Genomic DNA, 20,772 nt, shown 5'->3' with positions numbered 1-20,772 from the left:
ATTTTCAGTGTGGAGCGGTGGGGACAATATGTATTACCTGCGCTTTCCAAGCGCGCTGCCCTCTGAAGCCTGCCTGTGCTGCCGTCTCTGGACGCGGCGGGTAGACGGTCCGGCCGCAGCCCTCTCCCCGCCGCTCTCCTCGGGCGCGTCCTGCAGAGCGGAGTGCGAAGCACTGCCACAGGGTAGGGGCTTGTCGCTGCCGGTTCCTGCCCCCACCCCTTGTAAATCTTCATGCAAAAGACTAGAAAACCCCTGTTCGGAATACTTCTTGTGATTAGGATGAATCTAACTTAAAAAGTAAAATACTTTACGCTTCCAAAAAATCTTACAAACGCTATTCTTGTCTTAAAAGCATATATCAGTTTGTACAAGGAAGTAACACAGTTTTGAGTTCTTTTTACTTCAACTCCAGTCAATGGCTAAATGACAAACTGCACTAAAAATTAAAGATAAAGCTAGTTTCTCTAGAGTAATACTTTGGACAATAGTCTATTATGCATAAATGCTAACTTAAAAGGTAAAATCTATAGAAGAATTTTGTTAATCAGTGGCATTTTGAACCATAATTAGTTACATCTAAACCCTGAACAGACTATTGCTTTATAGTCTTTATATAGCATTTATATGAAACCTTACAGTATGATAACTGAACATTTGGCAGATGCTGAAAATGTACATATTTTACTTTTCAGAATAAAAATCAGCAGAGGAATTAAAAATAAAATATGCTATGTCAAGTTTAAAACACTAATAGGAGATGAAAAAATGATTTATCTCTCAAACTTGATTTAGTCTGAACATAGATTGTAAAACAAAACTTAAGAAATGTGTGACACAATTATTTTCCTTTTTAAAAAGCCTCTATGTTTTATCATTTGAAACATGCCATTTTTTTATTATGCTCAAAATTTGGGATATATGTGTGTGTCTAAGTAATTCCTGTGGTTAAGTTTTTTCAAGTATATGACATTGGTGCCTACCATTTTTGTTTCATAGGAGTTTTGTTTGCTAATTTTGCTTGGAGCAATGCAAGACTTTGGTTTTAGTATTCTAAAAGAAAAATTATACGTTCTTTGGCCTGAAGATAGGCTATGTAAACTGCAGGTTAGTACTGAGAAGTAGGATTTCCCTGAAACTATTACTTCACATCTGGGGAAGCCTACTGTAATGAGAAGAGAGAGGGGCCAACACCCGGTCACTGGGGAAGGACCGAACATGCAATAGAAGAGTTGTTTATTTGATACAGGTTGTAATTGGAAACTGAAAAATTCCTGCCTTGGGAAAAAGGTATTCTACTCTTTTGAATCTAATAGAGGAGGAGGGAAACAGAAACCATCAATTATTGTTTCATCTATACCCAAAGTACCATCTGTACCATAAACTATAGCTCAACTGTTGAAAATCATAACCTCTATCAAAGCTCTAACAGCTGCGTTTCCCAGTCCGCATTTTATTTTTTTTAAACAGGCGAACATCAATTTTGTTTTAAATGACACACTTCAATATTCCACACTTTCTTCCACTTATTAACTTTAAAGCATGGTTCAAAGAACAATCACCCATTAAGACCCTTTTTTAAAACTGAAAGTTAAACAAGACTTATCGTGGATGCATTATCTCACAGGGCTCTCTGAGTGAGCACTTCTTAGTCCTTGGGGCAATCTATATGATGGAAAAAATGTTTTAGATTGAATGAATGTGAATTTTTACATTTCCAGATAAAGCACATATTAATTTTATGCTTAATTAAATTCATTTGCCCTTTTAAGGTGATTAACCTTAACTGTTAGGCACTGGTATTTTCGTGATATTTTCCTAATGCTATGATGGAGTCTATAGTAACAGCTAATATGAACACGTGAATCAAGCTTTGAGCTTCTTTTCAAGTCTGCTTGCAATTTCCATTAATTTGCTTTCTCAAAAGGCTGTGAATTTTGTTTTAGGGTTCTCTGCTGCCCCTTCCCCCTCCAAAGAAGTGCCTTTGGTAATAAATGGTTTTGAGGTAAAAAAGTGAAAATGGAAGAGGAAGAATAAAATTCCATTAATTCCTTTTAGGTCATATTCTGTCTATATCTAGTGATTCAGGGCAAAGCAAATGCTTTTACAAAGTGAATAGAGAAAAAAACAATACAGCCTCCCATTTAATGGAAAAAGGAAGGGGGCAGGAAGAGAGCTGTTTATAAATAAAGACTAGATATTGTGGAGTAATAACCAGAGGATATAAAGCAATATTGGTCTCAACCTGCTTCAGAAACTGAGTCATTATCTTTGAAAAGCCTAACACATCTTACCTTATCCTCTTGGGCATATCATTAATCTTTAATGATTTTGAGAGTTTATTTAATTTATATTTGACTATGAATTTAGCTTCATTATAAACTGATTGTTTAGTTTCTGTAAATTATGTTTAAATAAGGACTTAAAGATGAAGAGACACTCCATATGCAGCCAGCATCACAAACTTTCACAGAAATATTTCTGTGGCTGCTTCTGCCATCACTGCAGTATTTCTGGGCCAGCAATCCAATCACTTATATTTAATGTGTGCTCCAAAGACTTTTAGAACCTCCTCTGGCTGGTCAGTTTCTGCTTCGAATATTAGGTGCACTAATTCCTAGCTGATCATCACCAACACTGTTGTAAACTCTCTTTTTCTTAAAAACAGAGTTGAGATTCTCTCTCCCTGACTTTTTTCTGTACTAACATCACCTCCGACTGAGAAAGCTGGGCAAACAAAAGTGGGATGGGTTGCCAAGGAAAGTCCCTTGGTTCTTTTTCAGATATGGGAGAAGCACTCCCTTCTCATGCTTCTCTCAGATGCTTTAGCAGATTAAGATAGGACAGCAGCAGTTTTAATTCTGAGCCCAAGAACAGAGAATAACATATTAGCAGTGTTGTTTCTCCAGTCTGACCATCCTCACATTCCTATGCCTTACTGGTCCCCAAATAAGATTAACTCTTAAAGATACACTTATTATTTTTTTACTGAGAAGCTTGGGGAATGATGTGCTTGCATGCAGGGGTAAGGATGTATGTAGAGGAATGGGTAGGTCAGTGCATCACTGGGACAGGCAAGGGTGCCGACAAACATACACCCAACTCTTTGTTTCTATTTATGATAAATACTGATTCTAGCCTAAGGACAGTTATTATCAGTAAAAGAGAGTATACATTACATCAGAATAGTAAACACTCAACTTCACAGATGTGAATTTGAGAAGGGCCTTGATAAGTTCTTCTGTACAGACAATGGGACGCCCCAGGCCCCAGAGAGTGTGTACGCACACACACACCTGACAGGGAATGTCCACACAACTTTATAGCTGGAAGAGGCTTTTGGAGGCCATCTGATCAAAATGCCCCACCTTTCAGAGGAAAGTGATGTCCACCGTGTGACTTGCTTCAGAGACACAGAGTTACTCAGAGGCAGAACCAGGACCCCCCACATTTTTGGGCTATAGCCTTTGGTTTCTCCTTAAATTAGTGGTAGGAAGAGATAACAGAAGCCCCAGAAGAAGCCTTGACACTGTAGGTGTTAATTTGGATATAAAACTCATTGAAAAAAGAAAGTAAAATGTTCCAAATTCTTGTGAATAAGTATAAGTAGTAAGAAGGCAAAGGGGAAAGAGGGAGGTGAGAATCAATATTAGTTCAACCAGGCGACAACAATGCAAGTGGACTGATGAAAGGAGGACAACGAAAACAAACAATAGATTACTTAAAGGTCCTCTGTGTAGCAGAGCTCTCACTCTGCTTGGAAGCTGAGTGTGCTCTATAGTCAAAGACATTTCAGTCAGAAGCACTAACTTGACAAGTGACCTCTTCTCAGCATCTTCCAACTAAGCATTTTGCACTACCCAGACCTCCCAGCTAGCAGGTTCCCTTTCAAAACTCAAAATGACTCAGTGCCTCTGAAACAACTTCCCTCAAACTGCAGAGGAAATCACTAGTGAAGGCTGTCAGCTCCAGGCGCTACTTAGCCTGCTTACTCTCCTTCACTCCGTGCATTGCTGCATGGCATTAAGTTACACATTGACTGCTTATTTGTTTACTGTCTGTCTCCTGGACTCTAAACTCCTTGAGGGTCAATTTTGCAACCAAATTTATCCCTAGTGCATAGAAAAGTACCTAGCTAGTTAGAAGGTGCGTCACTGGCACAAAAAGGGTGTTGGACAAATGTAGAACAAACAAGTTCCAACCCATAAACTTCTTATTTGGTAAGGAAAGAGTATTTCTGCAAACAGTGGGCTAGGAAGGGTTCCTTCTTCTAGATTTTGTTCAGAGCCCAAAACAAATCTCTGCTACTATTTGAAGTAACCATATAGAATTGACTTACAAACGCAGAAACCAGAAAACAAATTTGGCTCAAATCAAGTCAAGGCAGTGAAATCTGCTTTGTACCGTATAGTATGCATTGTGTAGGCAGACCAGGTCAGTTGTTTCTCTGCCTTCTGCTCACCTCCACCTACCTCACTTTAACTTCCTCCCCAAAATAATGAGAATAAAGGTGGTGAAAGAGTACCAGGTGAATAGCTCTAGGGCATGGAATGGACTCAAAGCAAAATAGGAAAGAGCAGAGTGTGGTGGTTCTGTCCTTTAATAAAGAGTGGACTCCTTTGTTTCCCCTAATCTCTGGGCCTCAGCTGCAGGCTGGAAGAGGCAGTCATTGGGCCCAAGCTACTCTTCTTGGTTCTGCCATGCCTTCACTGGGTAAGCCTCCTGTAGCCTTGGCTTCCATAAACCTAGAAAAAGGGAACCATGTCATCTACGAGAAGTCTTTCTCAATACTCGGTAAGGACAGAATAGTGGGCAGTCACCCCTAAGGGAACTCTGATCAAATAGAGCCAAAGACTATAGAAAAATACAAGCTACTGATCATATCATTACAGAGACAAATCAGCTAAAGAAAATGGAGGAATGTGAGGGGAAAACTCCACACTTAGGCACAGAGGAAAGATTAACGTGACTGCAGCATGGGAGACTATGAGAACTCCAAATCACTGTACCAAGAGCAGCCTCAAAGATGAAGTCAGCCCTTCAGGATGGGCCACTCTGACAGGAGCAAATCTGCCAGATTTATTCTATCTCACGGCCCACCAGACTTGGAACAAAAGTTTAAAGGTGAACTAAGTTTTTCTCTCTTTTTTAAAATTCTGTTTTTAAGTGAATCAACAAAAACAGATCTCTGAGGAGAAATCATAAGAGGAATGTAAAACATTCATCACATTTGGGCTGACAAGACTTAAGTGACTGCTGCTGTTATGGTTGAAGAAAAGGAAGGAGCTGCTTGGCCTAGGAGCTTGGGAAGAGCATGAGAAAGTTCCTGTTTCTTGCTGAAGACAAAAGGGCCATGCAGCAAGATGCTGTTCCAGTCCCTTAGCCTTTGCTTTTTAGTCTGTTAATGGGGAATGGCAGAGGAGGTGAACCACTCTGGAATTTTGTGAGAAGTACTCCTTTGCTGCTAAAGGGAAGACTATCTATTCTTTAAAAATAATATCAATTTATTATCAAGATAGTTACACACTCATTATTAAAAGGTTTTATATTTGAGCTTGCATATTCTCCTTCAGGCTCCCATACAACTGGCTATTTGGGACAGACTGAGATCTTTCAGATAAAGATGAGAACAACTTTGTCACGTGATTTTGGGTTCCACTCATCTTCCCTACAATTATACTTCACAAGATTCTTCTTATAGTCCCATAAAACTCATTGAGCTGAGCAAAGATGCAAAGAAGCACAGGCAAAGTTAAGATTCTCTGGCCGGATTCCCCCCATCTGGACTTTATTTAAGTTTGTCTTCAAGTGAATACCTCACTTCACTGAATGGTTCTCCCTCCTCAGAAGTGACAGCAACTAGAGGAACAAAACTCCACTTCTCCTGCTGCTCTAATAATAAGAGTAAATTCTGAGAACTTTAGGCATCATTCAGCCTAAGAGGGGGTTATGCTCCCTTGAGAAATGGTTCTTCTCATCTCTCAATCATTTGGTCATCAAGTATGTACTGAGTTCAAATCCATGTGGGGGACACAGGTATCAAATTCTTCAAGGAGCTTACAGTTAGTTCAAGAGCAAAATGAATATACCAAACCAAATCAGAAAGTGGTATAAAACAATATAGAGTATTTTAGTCACAAAACTGTAAGGGCTGTGAGGATTCAGAAAGGGGAAATCAGGCCAGGGTTAGACAAGAAAGGGAACATCCATGGAAAAGATGGAAACTGAAATGTAAATGGAGGCTATTGGATGGAACACTCTAACAGGATGGGAGATTTACTCCTCAGAATTCTCCTATGAAAAGGAAATGTGAGGTAACAAGAGAAAGAAGGCTTTGGCCAGGATTAGAACCCCAAATTCTGATTTTTAAATCTATTATTTGGCCTTCAGAACAACCTGGGCTTCTGTAGAAAGGAAGGCTTCTTAAGTGACTTCAGTCCTTAAAGTGAAGATAAAATGTGATGATAAAGCAGTTGGCACAGTGCTAGACCCATAGCAGACACTAAGGAAATAGTACCTATTACTCTTCTAGTTATGCCAGTCTGCCCACAAGGACGGTGCTCCATCATCATCTGGTGCTACAGGGTTCTGCCTTGCTGAGGCACCAGGGGTTGTCTCAGGGCCAAAGAAGAGGTGCTTTGTAGGATGCCATCCCTGAGAGCTCATATTCTCTTACACCCAGCCATAAAGTGAAATAAAAGATTAAGCTTGTTGGAGAAAATCCATGTCTCTAGTGCCTAACCTCAGCCACTATGAAAAGTGAAGTTATCCTTTATCCCTTTATCCTGATTGCCCTGCTAGAAGGCAATCCCTCCTTTGAGAAACCCACGTGAGTTTTCCTAAAGATGTCTTAGTCACCTGAAAGAAGAAACAAGCTACTGAGTAGTTCAAGAACCAGAGAGAGGAAAAGGCTTAAAAGCTAACCTAGATTTGGGGCTGGCCCGGTGGCATAGCAGTTAAGTTCTCTTGCTCCGCTTCAGTGGCCTGGGGTTCACTGGTTTGCATCCTGGGTGTGGAGCTATGCACCGTTTGTCAAGCCATGCTGTGGCAGGCATCTCACATATAAAGTAGAGGAAGATGGGCACAGATATTAGCTCAGGGCCAGTCTACCTCAGCAAAAAGAGATTTGGCAGCGGATGTTAGCTAACGGCTAATCTTCCTCAAAAGAGAAAAAAAGCTAGCCTGAAATCTCCGTTTTACCTTGAAAGTCCTACCATGCCTGAGGGGCACAGACACAAAACACATGGGTAAGAAAATCTTACAACTTGGGCTGAATAGCTTATATCAGATCCTAGCCACAGACAACTAATAGTCTAAATACTTCTCCCTAGGTATTAATTTTTCAGTTCAGTTGTACTTTCAATTTAGCATAACATTTTAAGTGTCAGACACTAAAAAGATTTACTTCTTTACTTTTACAGCACACTTATAACCTTGAACTACAACCAATGGTTGACATATAAAGAATCCAAAATAAATCTGGATCCCATGAAATTCCAATTAAGGTTTCCATATAGTTATGAACCATTGAGACTTGACAAGTCATAAAATCTCTTCTGATGGAACAAAACATACATTTTGACATGTGAATTTGTACACATGGGAAAAAAGTGAGGAGAGGTGTCTAACGGTTGGTGGGGTTTACTCTGTGGAAGGTGGAGGATCAGCGAAGGCTCTATAAACCTCAGGGACAAGGGTGCTGCCTTCCCCATGCTGCAGCTGAAGTGACAAACAGTGAAGCAAGGCCACAGGGTTGTAACTAGCAGATTTTGTTGTAGTGTTCCTTGTCCATCAGATACACAGCTCTTCTGAAGGTTGTTTTCCTGTTGTTTGAAACTAAGGGTTTTGCTTTTTTCTTTATTTTTAGCTGTGAATGACTGAACTTTACTAAAAGTGAGGTACAGTGAAGTCAGTGGCTTTTTCAAAAACACTTTTTTCAACTACTATAAACCTGAAATAGTTTGCCCTCTTTTAAAATTCAAATCACAAGGAAAGATATGGTCAGGTCAAAAATGGATGGATATTCATATAGAACATACACAAGGTGCACTATAACCTTTACTTCTGTCATAAACAGAATTTTTCAAAGAGATAAACGTAACTAAATGGGTGAAACTCTTGCTTAGGGACAAAACCAGCAGCAGACCCAGGGCCAAAGGAAGTAGAGTGTAAAGTCATTGTCTCACCTCTAGCAGGCCTGTTGCTAACCAGTGTAACATCTTGATGGGATTGCCTCTCACGACACAAGCTTAATATTCTCTAGAACATGTTCATCTTAAAAGAACCCAACTTAGAGAAGAGAAAATAGGAGCAAAGTCTGTGTTGATGCATTGTGTCTTCTCAATGCTCAGAAGTGGCAGAAAAGGAAAATGTAACCCAAATGCTCTGAACTGTCAGTCAAGGGAAAATTAAACAAGGCTCAGATGACTAAACTAATTTTAATTTTTACAATGCACACAAGAGGACATGCAAAACACAGACTACAAAATGGTCACTGACGTTCTGACACATTCCAGAATAAAACTTTGTCACCTGTCTGTAACTAAACTTTACATAAGGCCCAAAATCTAGCTCTCCAAAACATCAGAGGAAACAGAAACCAATCCTCCTCAGGAACCAGGAAAAGTGGGTAAGAGCAGATGGAGGATGCTCACTGTGGTTCATGATCTCACTGTTTGCTTAGCAGGAAGCCAAGCCAAGCATCACCCTTCATCCTCTGCTGCCCTGCCCTCGAAATAGTATTCAGTGCTATTAATTGCTCCTAGTGCCCTTGCCCCTTATTGACTAATTTACTACAGCTAAAACGGAAAGGGGGAAAACAGAAGTTCTCTAGGGATCAAAATGTTTCACATTTTACACTCTTTGGGTTCCTATCTACCCCCTTTCTCATGGCAAACTGTGTGACTTCAGTAGTCACAATAAAACATAAGCCTCTGTTGTTGTGGTTTCTAAATTTCTGAAGTATGAATTTCCCACTAACAAGTTAGGAAGCGTTTGGTTTCCCAAGCATACCACGCTAGCCGCTGCCTCTGTGCAGGCCGCCAGCCTAAAAGGAGGTGAAACCCAGTGAACTCATCTACTCTGGCACATGACTGGTCCCTGCTTGGCCTTTTATGTTAAATCTGACAAACCAAACGCCAGTGAATTCACGTATGAAAGCCTAATAAAAGAGGAAAGCCTTTTTTTTTTTTTTTCCCAAAGACTTACAGGAACTAGGGGCAAAAAAATATTTTTTTTTGCTTCAGACTAAGATTTAGAAAAGGACATGCTCTTTGTAACTTTTTAAAAGGGAGAGAATAAAAGAAAGAAAAGCAACCTACCAAAGAATAAGTGTTGAGAGAAAGGAATTATACTGATCCTCCAAAATACCTATTTGGAATATCTGAATGAAAATAACCTGTGATCTGGGAAGAGAAAAAGGGACTAATGACGATTAAAAGCACAGAAAGTTCTGCAGCTACATCAGAATGCTTTTCGAAAGAATCCATTTCTGTTTTCCTCAATCCACTAAGATACCAAAGGAACATCTAAATATAAATGGATTTTGAGCAATAAGAAAAATACATGTAATAAGATAAAACACATACACATACACTTTTAAAGGTATAAAGTATTATGCCCTTGAAGTCTGTCTGAGGAAAGACTGCCTGTTAAAAATATTTTCCGAGAACTTTAAGTTCCTTGAAATGTTCTACGGAAATGGTATTTATGACAAACCTACCTACTCTGGGGAACATGAGATGTTATTACTGGCAAAGTCACAAGTTTTTAAACCATCCAAAAATAATTATGAATTTATGCCAAATGACTAAACTTGTTTTATTATTACAATGATTAAGAGAATATTTGCTAATGTCTCATGATCAAGGCTCAAAGTAGCTATGAACCTACAGAAAATACTGCGACAAAACAGTGGATTGCAAGTGGTGATTTCTGTGCCTTTGATAGGCAGAATATTACAACACACAAATTCACTGGAGAGCATGGTACATGAGATACATGAGATAGAGGTATGGATGTATGTCATGGTGGTAAGAAACAGGATTTGGAGTAAAAACTGTATCAGCATTCTGATTCTGCCAATTACTAGCAGGACCTCTGGCAAATTATCTAACTTCTTGGAGCCTCAGTTGCTTATCTGTAAAATGAGGACAATAATACTATACCTGCCTCCTATGACTGTTTCCAGGACTAGCATGGTGCATGGCATATAATAACTGCTCAATAAACAGTAACTGTTATTCAGACTGTAGAAGGAAGGAACTACTTACTATGTGTCTGTTGCTTACAGATACACCTTTACTCCCTAACATGGGACCAAGTTCAAAAGTAGAACAGGTATTTGTTCAAATATTTAACAAATATTTATTGAATACTAGTTAAGTGCCAGGTACTCTTCGTAAGCTAGACTACAGCACTGAATAAAACAGACCAATAATTAAGCAGTCATTGAATAAAACACACACACACACACCCCTCCCTACCTGCATGAAGCTGACAGTCTAGTAGGAGAGACAAACAATAATCAAATAAGTAAAATACAGTTTGCCAGATGGTACTAGATGAGATGAGGGAGGGGTCCACTGGCTCCCTGGGGAGGCAGCCAGGACAAAAGCCACAGCCCTGTTGTGTTCAATGGAACCACAAGGAAGCTTGGTGTGGCTGGAGCAGTGAGCAAAGGCAGGAGAGGCCAGGGACCCGAGGGGGGCGGGCAGAGTGCAGAATGAACAAATGAACAGTGAAAACACAGGACGGGAGAAAGAGGAAACTATTCTGAGGGTAGCACTGTCTGGGCTTTTTAGCATGTAGCTTGGTTAAGTGTAAAGAATACGCTTTGCAGTCTGAATTTTTATTCTGGTTTGATTATTTGTGCTGTGTGGTAAATTATTTAACCTCTCTAAATTTTAGTTTTTTGGTTCTTACCTTCATCTGTAAAACGGGAAAAATACTTACTTTGTAAGGTTGTTAGAAGGATTAAATAAGATCAAGCGGCACAGAGCGGACCCTCATTCTGCTTGTTTCTTTCTCTCTCTACACTAAGTCCCACACTGGATGGCGGCTTGGAATTGGAGTCTGTGTGCCAGTTCCAGGGCTGTGATAACAATGGGCTTGCATCTTATTTAATCTGCCCGGGCCTCAGTTTCTCAACTAAGAAAATGCAGATGCTACACACAGACATATAACAATCAAGACACTGTTATAAAATTATAATCAAATAATATTACTACTACAATTTATCTTAATATTAAAAGTTTCAAAACAGCAAAAGTATATGACTCCCATTCCTCTATGTTATTTGATAAAAAAATTCTATAAATCTTTAATTTTTTAGCATCAAGTTGTAAAGATTTACTTAGCAGTTATGTTGATTTTTATTCCCTTTTCCTGTCCCTGCTTAAGAACACTGATCTAATGGAAAGGTCTCCAAGAAATGTTTAATTGGAAAAATTAAGGTGCTGAATAGTGTTTACAGTAAGCTATTTGTTGTATAAAAAAGGAAGAGAATAAGAATCTTTATATGTATTTGCTTGTTTACTCATAAAGATACTCTAGAAGTATATATAAGAAACTAATATCAGTGGTTATAGGTTGGGGAAGGGAAACGGGCAGATGAAGGATGAGGTGGGAGGAAACATACATATTTTGAAACTATCTGTTTAGGAAGGCTAATCTAAAATCTGAGACTGAAATTCAGACCTGCTTGAAGAGTTAAAAGTGAGCAAAATAAACTTTCTATAATTACAAAGTTAACTCTTCTACGATATGAAAACCTCAAATGACCTGTTTCTCAATTTGCATATCCTTCAACTTGTTATTTTGTATTTTTTTCTGAAATGCTCAAAAAACAAAATATCCTCAATAGTCTTCTCCACATTTTCACTCTGGAAACCAAGTCCAGCAGCAGCACGTACAGAAAACAACTGTTCCCTGCCAGGTCTGTGTCAAAGCAGCCAACCCACCCACTCTGAGGCCCCAGACAGACAGGTCCAGGATTATCTAATCCCAACTGAGAAAGTGCACACTCACACTCAAGGAAGGAAGAACAGGGGTAAGACGAGCAGAACAGGAGAGAGGCTTTGGGAAGGTCAGCTATTAGCATCCATTGTGCTATGCTGGCATTTCACTGGATAATGCACATTCAAAGCATCATTCTCTTCCAGGAAGGGACAAGAGCTGTGGTGTAGATCTGTGAACAAGAGAAATGGAAAATACTGGCTGATCCCAAATACATTTGAGCAGCAAATAATGAAGAGTTATGAATATCAGAGACAACTAACACAAAGAGATCTAATACAAGTTTTCCATAAAATTAATTATGCCCTCAAATGGTGGTTCTCAACCAGAGATGATTTTTGGCCCCAGGTATTTCGCAGTGTAAGGAGACATCTTTTGGTTGTCATGACTAAGTTGGGGGTAGTAGGTTACTTCTGGCATTCAGTAGGTAGAGGTCAGGGATGCTGCTAAACATCCTGTGATGCACAGGACAGCCCCTAACAAAGAATTATTCAGCCCAAAATGTCAATTGTGCCAAGACTGAGAAACCCTGGCCTAAAATGACCATCAGTATGGCAAGGGATGTGCATGGCTGAAAAGATCTCTGAACGGCCCAAAGGCAGATCACAGGAAGCAGATTATGGAGTCCTATCTTTCATTCTAGTGTGAGTTCTGACTCCCTCTCCCAGGTGACTCCTACTTTAGCCAGCCCACATGGCTGAGGCGATTTTCTGCATTGCCTTCCCTTCAGTACAATTTCCTACTTCTGATGGTAAGTGATACGTATTGTGCTAGGCAGGATGCCAGGAGCTTTTGTATGGATTGTTTTACTTAATCTTCAGAACACTTTATGAGGGAGGTGCCAGTATTATCCCCATTCTACAGATGAAGAAAATAAGATGGTAGAGGCTAAATTGCTCGGTCACACTAGCTAGAAGTGGGGAATCCAAGATTCAACTCTGAAAATCAAGCTCAGAACCTGAATTTCTCCCCCAGCATTCCCCTGCCTCCCTCAGTATTCCACTGCCTCTTTCCCACTGGTGCTTCAGTGCTGGTGAGTGTACTTGCTCCCTGTTAGTCATCCTGCTGGTTCCTCGCCACTTAGCCACCTGCATTATTTACTGCCACCTACTGCTGGGACAGTAGGGAAGAGGCAGTAGAAAGGACACCAACCCGATCTGAAAGAAGGCAAACCAGTAAGATACAGAAGAACACAAATCACAAAGGGTACAAAATCAATCAGAGAAAGGGGGAAGAAGGAATGGAAAGAATGATACACAATGAAAGTGTTAGGAACCTGGGGATAAGCCCAATTATCACTATCACCAACTTAAAGGTGCCTCTGCATGCCATTTACCATGCAGGGTACTCTCAGGAGTACACACATTTGTGACAACCCAAAGCATATCATATGGTGGGTGGCTTTTTGAATGTTTCTCCTTAGCGAGGGACAAGGCAGTCAGGGAAGTCATCCTGGCTGTGGTAGGCCCAGGTAGGCCTTGAAGGATCAGGGAGATGCCTACCTGAAACTTTCAGTCTGCCAAGGACCTGAAGTCTCAATCTGTTGCAAGACAGGCTAGGGTTTTTTTTGTGTTGGATTTTTGGTTTTTTGGTGTAGTAGCAATAAAAATGGAAAGTCTGAAAAAGAAAAAAAAATGTTGATCTGAGGGATCTTTTTCAAATAATTAAGAACCTCATTTAGAGTGTGGGGGAGAGGAACACAAAAAGAAAAAGTCACTAGACTCTTTAGCATAGCAGTGTATTCACAGTAATTGGTTTTTAAAATGTTCCTTCTTGATAGTTGTAATATATTCAAAGCAAGACAAAAAAAATCCATCTGAGTAAACGACAAAAAGAAAAATTCACCTGAGTAGATATTTTTTAATATGAATAATTAAAATGGGGGACGGGGAGGCATAAGCTTAGTGGTATTAAATGAATATCTATCATCCAACAGTTCTTTCTAGAAAGCTCCTTAACTGACAATACAGCCCTGAAAAAACACTACCACATAATTCAGGCTCTAACTAATTATCCTGGTATTTACACGTGCTATCCTTGTTGTCACTTCCCTGTTAGTTCCCATTTCCTCTGCCAGGCCTAAACTGAGCAAGCACCTTTTCAACTCTCCACCTGGCCCTTTGATTGGGGTGTGGAGAGTCTTTCCTAGTCCAGATTCCATGGTCTCAAAATGAACATATTATCCCTTGTAGCCTTACTTCCTAAGCTCTGTGCTTGTGAGCTCTCAGCCTGGCCTTTTTCTGGGTCTGAAACCCCATCTTTCAGCAGTTTTTCTTTCCAGTAGACCCTTTATTTCAGTCAGTTTCTTTGCTCTTTTTTTCTCCTTTTAAAAAAGAGTGAAATTTGCCCCAGTCCTGGTCCCTCTGCTCAATTTGAGGATTTCATAAGCTCCTCTCAGTCTCCTGTTTCTCCACTAAAAGCTCCCAAGCTCCTTATAATTAATAGGTCATTTGACTATTTGCATCTCATTATTTCACATCCCCAGATGAGCCAAACAAAATCATTCAGATGATGAAGAATTCTGACTCACTGTGCCCCATTTTTACCATATATTCCTCAGACACCAGCTAAAGCTTCCTTCATCACTTCATGCCCTAATCCTTGTTTCACAATGAAGGAAAAAAGTTACCAGCTTGCTGGATCTGGACCCATTTATGGTGTTTCTAAATGATCTCAAAGATGATGACAGGATATTCAGTAACAAGGACATAAAGCAGACATAGATGTACACTCATACTTGGTTAGCAGATGCCAAAAACAGTGTTACTGTTCTTGCAGATCTTGCTGACCAAGTCCAGTGAATTGAGCATTACATTATGACTATGGTATGCTGTAGCTGTAATTTTTAAAAAAACCTTTGACTTGTGAGAGAAATAAAAGGAAGCAGCATATATAGAATAAAACAGACCAGTCATAGCTATTTTTATGACTGCCCCTAAACATTAGACTAAACAGTAAAAAGTCCATTGAAGAAGCAGGGGCAGAGCAAGGGAACAGAAATTATGGGCCTGATTACCAAGAACCTATCTCAGCCCAAGGAAGCTTTCCAGTAAATTCCATGTAATTATCCTGCAAACCGCTTAGAACTCTGTGTTTATTTAACCATGAACATAGCTGCTATCAATGCAATGCAACAATTAAAATTACAGATTAGGTAAGAATTGCTAAAAGATAGAGTGGATATAATCATAACCAGACTATCAAAGTCTAGCCATAAGAGCAGATATAAAAATGAATACAGCAGTGTGATGTAGTAGTTATCTGCTTAGTAATTAACATGTTGAATCAGGAAGAAAAAGTGTATTAAACTAGCTCTGGAAGAATGGAGCTTTGAGGACTCCTGCTCTAGAGCCTTTGCTGAACTGCACTGGAACTCGGTTCATTCTTTCCAACAGCCTACAAATTCTTTGAGAACAGGAACCCTCCCCTATTCATCTCAGTATAGCCCAGGACTAACTATAGCCCTTTGTTGTTTGCAAATTAAATTAACAAAGGTCTTGCCATATCAAAACATCAAAAACTTTAAATTCAAGATCCATATAGTGAATACAGTGGACCTTTTGTCTCCTAAAAAAGATGAGAGGCTAAGCTGACTCTGCAGTTGTTCAGTACTTACAGGTTGATTTCTACACTAACGAAAACAACACAATGCCATTAATGGTTTGTGGAATTGGTTTTATTGCTTGATAATCACCCTAAGTTTATTTATATGGGCCACTTATCTGAAAAACTGGGAAAGAATCTGGAAAAGTAGAAACATAATGGATGTGTTAGGATGGTCAGATTATAGATGAATATTTCCTTTTCAATTTCATTTGCTGTTGATGTAATTTTGCTTGTGTCATAAATAGATTTATTTGTCTAGTAGAGCCCTAGACTCTGAGGAAAAAAATAAAAAGAACCACTCCTTTGTTCACAGACATGAAATAACCAAAGGAGAGTGAGGGGCTAGGATATGGACATGTGCCACCTACCTCTCCCCTCCTCAAACAAGCAAGCATATACAGTTCTAATACAGGGATCTGAAGAAGGAAGGGAAGGACATGTTCCAAGAGTCCCAATTCTTTATAGAGGCCAATAATATACTTGAAGAACACCAATGGGAAAACCATTTACACCTTATTTTCTTAAATACCTAAAACCATGCACATGGTAAACACTAGAGCATCTTCTTTAAAAAACGAATAAAATTACTTAAGGCAATGCTACAGTATTTTCCACAGGAAGGTATATTTGTTCATCCTTTCATTCATTAAAAAAACATTCATTTGGTACCCTCCACATGTAAGGGCTTTGTAGGAGTACTGTGAAGATACAAGTGAATCAGATATGTGTCCTGTTCTTAAGAAGCTTACATTTTAGTAGGGTTAATTGTAATATACATAAATAAGACAAAATCAAAAGTGGTAAGAATTATAATATAGATTATTATGGGGATGGCTGGAATTACGGCATTTATACACACCATCTGTTTCATATCTATGTTATATGATGCATATTACTAACACTTAGTGTCTCACATAGAAGAGATAAAATATAGTCACATATGTGTGCTGACATATGTGTGTGTAAATAAAAACTGGAAAGACCTTCTGAATGTATAATTTGTAAAAAAGAGCCAACATTATGGTTAGTACCAAAGAACATTCAACATGACAGATGTGATATTTTTGAAGAAACAAGGAACTGGTATTGCACATAATAATAGTGATAAACCACAGTAAGTTATAACAATTCTGAGCCATAATAGAAACTCTAAAGAAAAGCTGTAATAAGACATTGCTTTAAGCCATTTTGGATTTAACTACCTCACATTTATGTCCATAAAACCAGCTTCCACAACCTGTTTTTATTGGACAGAATTCAGTGAATGTTCCTATAATACTGCGGTGTCAGTACTTGAACATGAATGTGAGTACTCCAAGACGGTAGTCTTCAGACTGGGGTACACATACCCCTGAGGGTAAACAAAGACTTTCCAGAGGTACAAGCATGAAGAGTTTTAAGGGAATCAGTGTCTACATCCACAGTTCACACATACATGCTTTCCAAAACTGATCTGCCAGAAAAAGAGCTTGTGCCCTAGGAGTTCTCCCTTTGCAACAAGCCTTTCAAAATAGTCGTCTTTTTACTTAACACTTTACCAACTGCATCTTCCTCAGTTGGAAACCTCTCTGGGGCAAAGACAAAGGGACAACTACAGAAAGACTTACTCCTGAGAGAGTCCCATGAGAGCAGAGCAGCAGCAGCTTCAGAACCAGTCACTGGATGGTGCAGTGCCTGTTTCTTCATCTGGGGAGAACTCAAAGCAAGCCCCTGTGCCTCATCTCTCTTCAAAGTGAAATGGTTACCAGAGGGATGTGTATTTACGCATTTACAATAGTCCTCCCTCATGCACAGGGGATATATTCCAAGACCCCCAGTGGATGCCTGAAACCACAGACAGTACTGAACCCTATATATACTATGTTTTTCCTATCCATACAGACCTACGATAAAGTTTAATTTATAAATTAGGCACAATAACAGATTAACAACAATAACTAATACTAAAATAGAAGAATTGTAACAATATACTGTAATAAAAGCTACCACAGACCTTGGCAACCTCAGCACATGATGTTTTTTCTTTCCTTATTAAGTAGGGAACTTGCACATTTTCACTTAAAGCAAGCACTTTACAGCTTCTTTTTGTCATATCCAAATTGCCAGCATCACTATTCTTGTGCTTTGGGGCCATTATGAAGTACAGTAAGGCTGACCTGAACACAAGCACTGCGATACTGCGACAGTCGATCTGATAACTGAGAGGCTACTAAGTGACTAATGGATGGGTGGCGTCTACAGTGTGGATCCTCTGGACAAAGGGATGAGTCATGTCCCAAGCAGGATGGAGCAGGAGAGTGCGAGATTTCATCACACTACTCAGAATGGCAAGCAATTTAAAACTTACAAATTGTCTATTTCTGGAATTTTCCATTTAATATTTTCGGACTATGGTGCCCATGAGTAACTGAAACTGTGGAAAGCAAAACCCTGGGTAAGGGCAGACTACCATACTTGCGAGTTCAAAAATGAAGTCCGACTTTTCCTGAATGTCTGATCTGGCTGACTGATTTGCCAAAGATGACTTTTGGATTATATGACAGATGTTAATATATATCTTTTGCAATTATTTAAACCTTGAATAAAAAATTCTAGATATCAGGTTTAAAATGTGTGAAGGGGTTCTTAGTTTTTAAGAATTCTTTTAGAACAAACTATCACAAAGAGAAATTAAAACAATCCTATTTACAAAGTGACAAAAAGAATAAAATATTTTGGAATAAATTTAACCAAGGAGGTAAAAGATCTATACAGAGAAAACTATAAGACACTGATGCAATAAACTGAAGATGACACAAATAAATAGAAAGATATTCTGTACTCATGGATTTCGAAAATACTATTAAAACGTCCATACTACCCAAAATGATCTATGGTTTCAATGCAATCCCTATCAAAATTCTAATGGCATTTTCCACAGAAAGAGAAAAAACAATCCTAAAATGTTTATGGAACCACAAAAGACCCCAAATAGCCAAAGCAGTCTTGAGAAAGAACAGAGCTGGAGGCATCACAAATCCTGATTTCAAACTATATTACAAAGCTATAGTGTGCAAAACAATACTGACATAAAAACAGACACATAGACCAATGGACCAGAAAAGGGAGCCCCAAAATAAGCCCATCTCATATATAGTCAAGCTTCACTTAACAATGGGGATATGTTCTAAGAAACGCGTTGTTAGGCGATTTTGTCACTGTGTGAACATCATAGAGTATACTACACAAACCTATATGGTACAGCCTACTACACACCTAGGCTATATGGTACTAATCTTATGGAACCACCATCGTATATGCAGCCCATTAATGACTGAAACATCATTATGCATTGCATGACTGTATGGTCAGTTAATTTTCAACCAAGGAGCCAAGAAGATACAATGGGGAAAGGATGTTCTCTTAAGTAAATAGTGTCAGAAAATTGGATATTCACATGCAAAAGGATGAAACTGGATCCCTGTCTTACATCATACACAAAAATCAACTCAAAATGGATTAGCGATTTTACTGTAAGACCAGAATCTGTAAAACTCCTAGAAGAAAACATAGGGGGTAAGCTCCCTGACATTGGTCTTTGCAATGTTTTGGATTTGACACCAAAAGCAAAAATAAACAAGTACGACTACATCAAACTAAAAAAGCTTCTGCACAGCAAAGGGAACCATCGACAAAATGAAAAGGTAACCTATGAAATGGGAGACAATATTTGCAAACCATGTATTCGATAGTGTTAATATCCAAAATATACAAGGAACTCATACAATTCAATAGCAGAAAACCAAATCAAACAATTAAAAAGTGGGCAAAGGACCTGAATAGACATTTTTCCAAAGAAGCCATACAAATGGCCAAGAGGCAGATGAAAAGATGCTCAACATCACTAATCATGTGGGAAACACAAATCAAAACCACAGTGAGCTATCACCTCACACCTGTTAGAATGGCTAGAAAGACCAGAAATAAGTGTTGGCGAGGATGTGACGAAAAGGGAGCCCTTGTGCACTGTTGGTGGGAATGTAAATTCTGGTACGGTCCCTATGGAAAACAGTATGGAGGTTCCTCAAAAAGTTAAAAATAGAACTACCATATGATCCAGCAATCCCACTCCGAGGTATATATCCAAAGGAAAGGAAATCACTATCTTACAGAGATTTCTGTACCTCTCATATTCATTACAGCATTATTTACAATAGCCAAGGTATGAAAACAACCTAAGTATTTGACAACAGATGAATGGATAAAGAAAATGTGATATATATATATATATATAAAATATAGCAAATGTGGTATATATAAAAATTATTATATATAAATGCATATATTATATGTAATATGTATAAATATGGCATGTATATATATTATATATATAATGAAATATTATTTAGGCTTAACGAACAAGGAAATCCTGCCATTTGCAACAACATGGATGAACCTGAAAGGCACTATGCTAAGTGAAATAAGCCAGACAAAGAAAGACAAATAGTACATTGTATCACTTATATGTGGAATCTAAAAAAAAACCTGAACTCATAGAAATAGAGACTAGAATGGTGGTTTCCAGGGGCTAAAGGTGGGTAGGGGAAATAGGAAAAGGCTGGCAAAAGGGCACAAATCAGTTATAAGATGAAATAAGGTCTGAGGATCTAATGTATAACATGGTAACTAGAGTTGATAATACTGAATTGAATAACTGAAATTTGCTAAGAGAGTAGAAGTGTTCTCACACACACAAAAGAAGGTGAATATGTCAGGTGATGGATGTGTTACCTTGGTAGGAATCCTTTCACAGTTTATTTGTGTATCAAATCATCACAGTGTACACTTTAAGTATTTTACAGTTTTATTTGTCAATTATACCTCAATAAGCTGAAAAAAAAGTAACACTTGCTAAAGGGAAGTGATATGAATATTCTTTATAGGAACAAACTAGTTGCACATAATAAAACACTTATTTTAAGAGATATAAGCGCAAACATTTGAAAACCACTGATCTATGAGATATGAACTAAAAAGAATGCAAGCACAATGATAAATGACAATTTTTCTTTAAGTTGATAGTTTCTCTAATACAAAGAGTGTTCCTTGAGAAAGACACTTTGTATATGAAGCAGGTCCATGCAATAGCTCTGTTCTTTGTTGAAGAGGCAATGT

The 20,772-nt window shown here is 38.7% G+C and overlaps 3 protein-coding genes across 14 annotated transcripts in view; 1 reads left to right on the top strand and 2 right to left on the bottom strand.

Annotated features, from left to right (window-relative positions):
• The window catches only part of COL8A1 (collagen type VIII alpha 1 chain), a 494,271-nt gene that overhangs the window by 290,507 nt on the left and 182,992 nt on the right, over window positions 1-20,772 (bottom strand). The gene's annotated exons all lie outside the window — the stretch shown is intronic.
• CMSS1 (cms1 ribosomal small subunit homolog) overlaps window positions 1-20,772 on the bottom strand; it is a 362,379-nt gene that overhangs the window by 309,124 nt on the left and 32,483 nt on the right. The window contains exon 1 of one of the 2 annotated variants that reach the window (XM_044771717.2): window positions 38-19,794. The exons of the other annotated variant lie outside the window; for it this stretch is intronic. Coding sequence (XP_044627652.1) covers window positions 38-233 — 196 coding nt within the window. The 5' untranslated portion in view covers window positions 234-19,794. Of the gene's footprint in view, window positions 1-37; window positions 19,795-20,772 lie in introns of those variants that run through there. 2 annotated transcript variants of the gene reach the window in all.
• The window catches only part of FILIP1L (filamin A interacting protein 1 like), a 297,674-nt gene that overhangs the window by 248,670 nt on the left and 28,232 nt on the right, over window positions 1-20,772 (top strand). The gene's annotated exons all lie outside the window — the stretch shown is intronic.

Source organism: Equus asinus, chromosome 5 (genome assembly GCF_041296235.1).
Source record: "Equus asinus isolate D_3611 breed Donkey chromosome 5, EquAss-T2T_v2, whole genome shotgun sequence".
Taxonomy (NCBI): Eukaryota; Metazoa; Chordata; class Mammalia; order Perissodactyla; family Equidae; genus Equus; species Equus asinus.
This window is presented reverse-complemented; position numbering and strand designations above follow the sequence as displayed.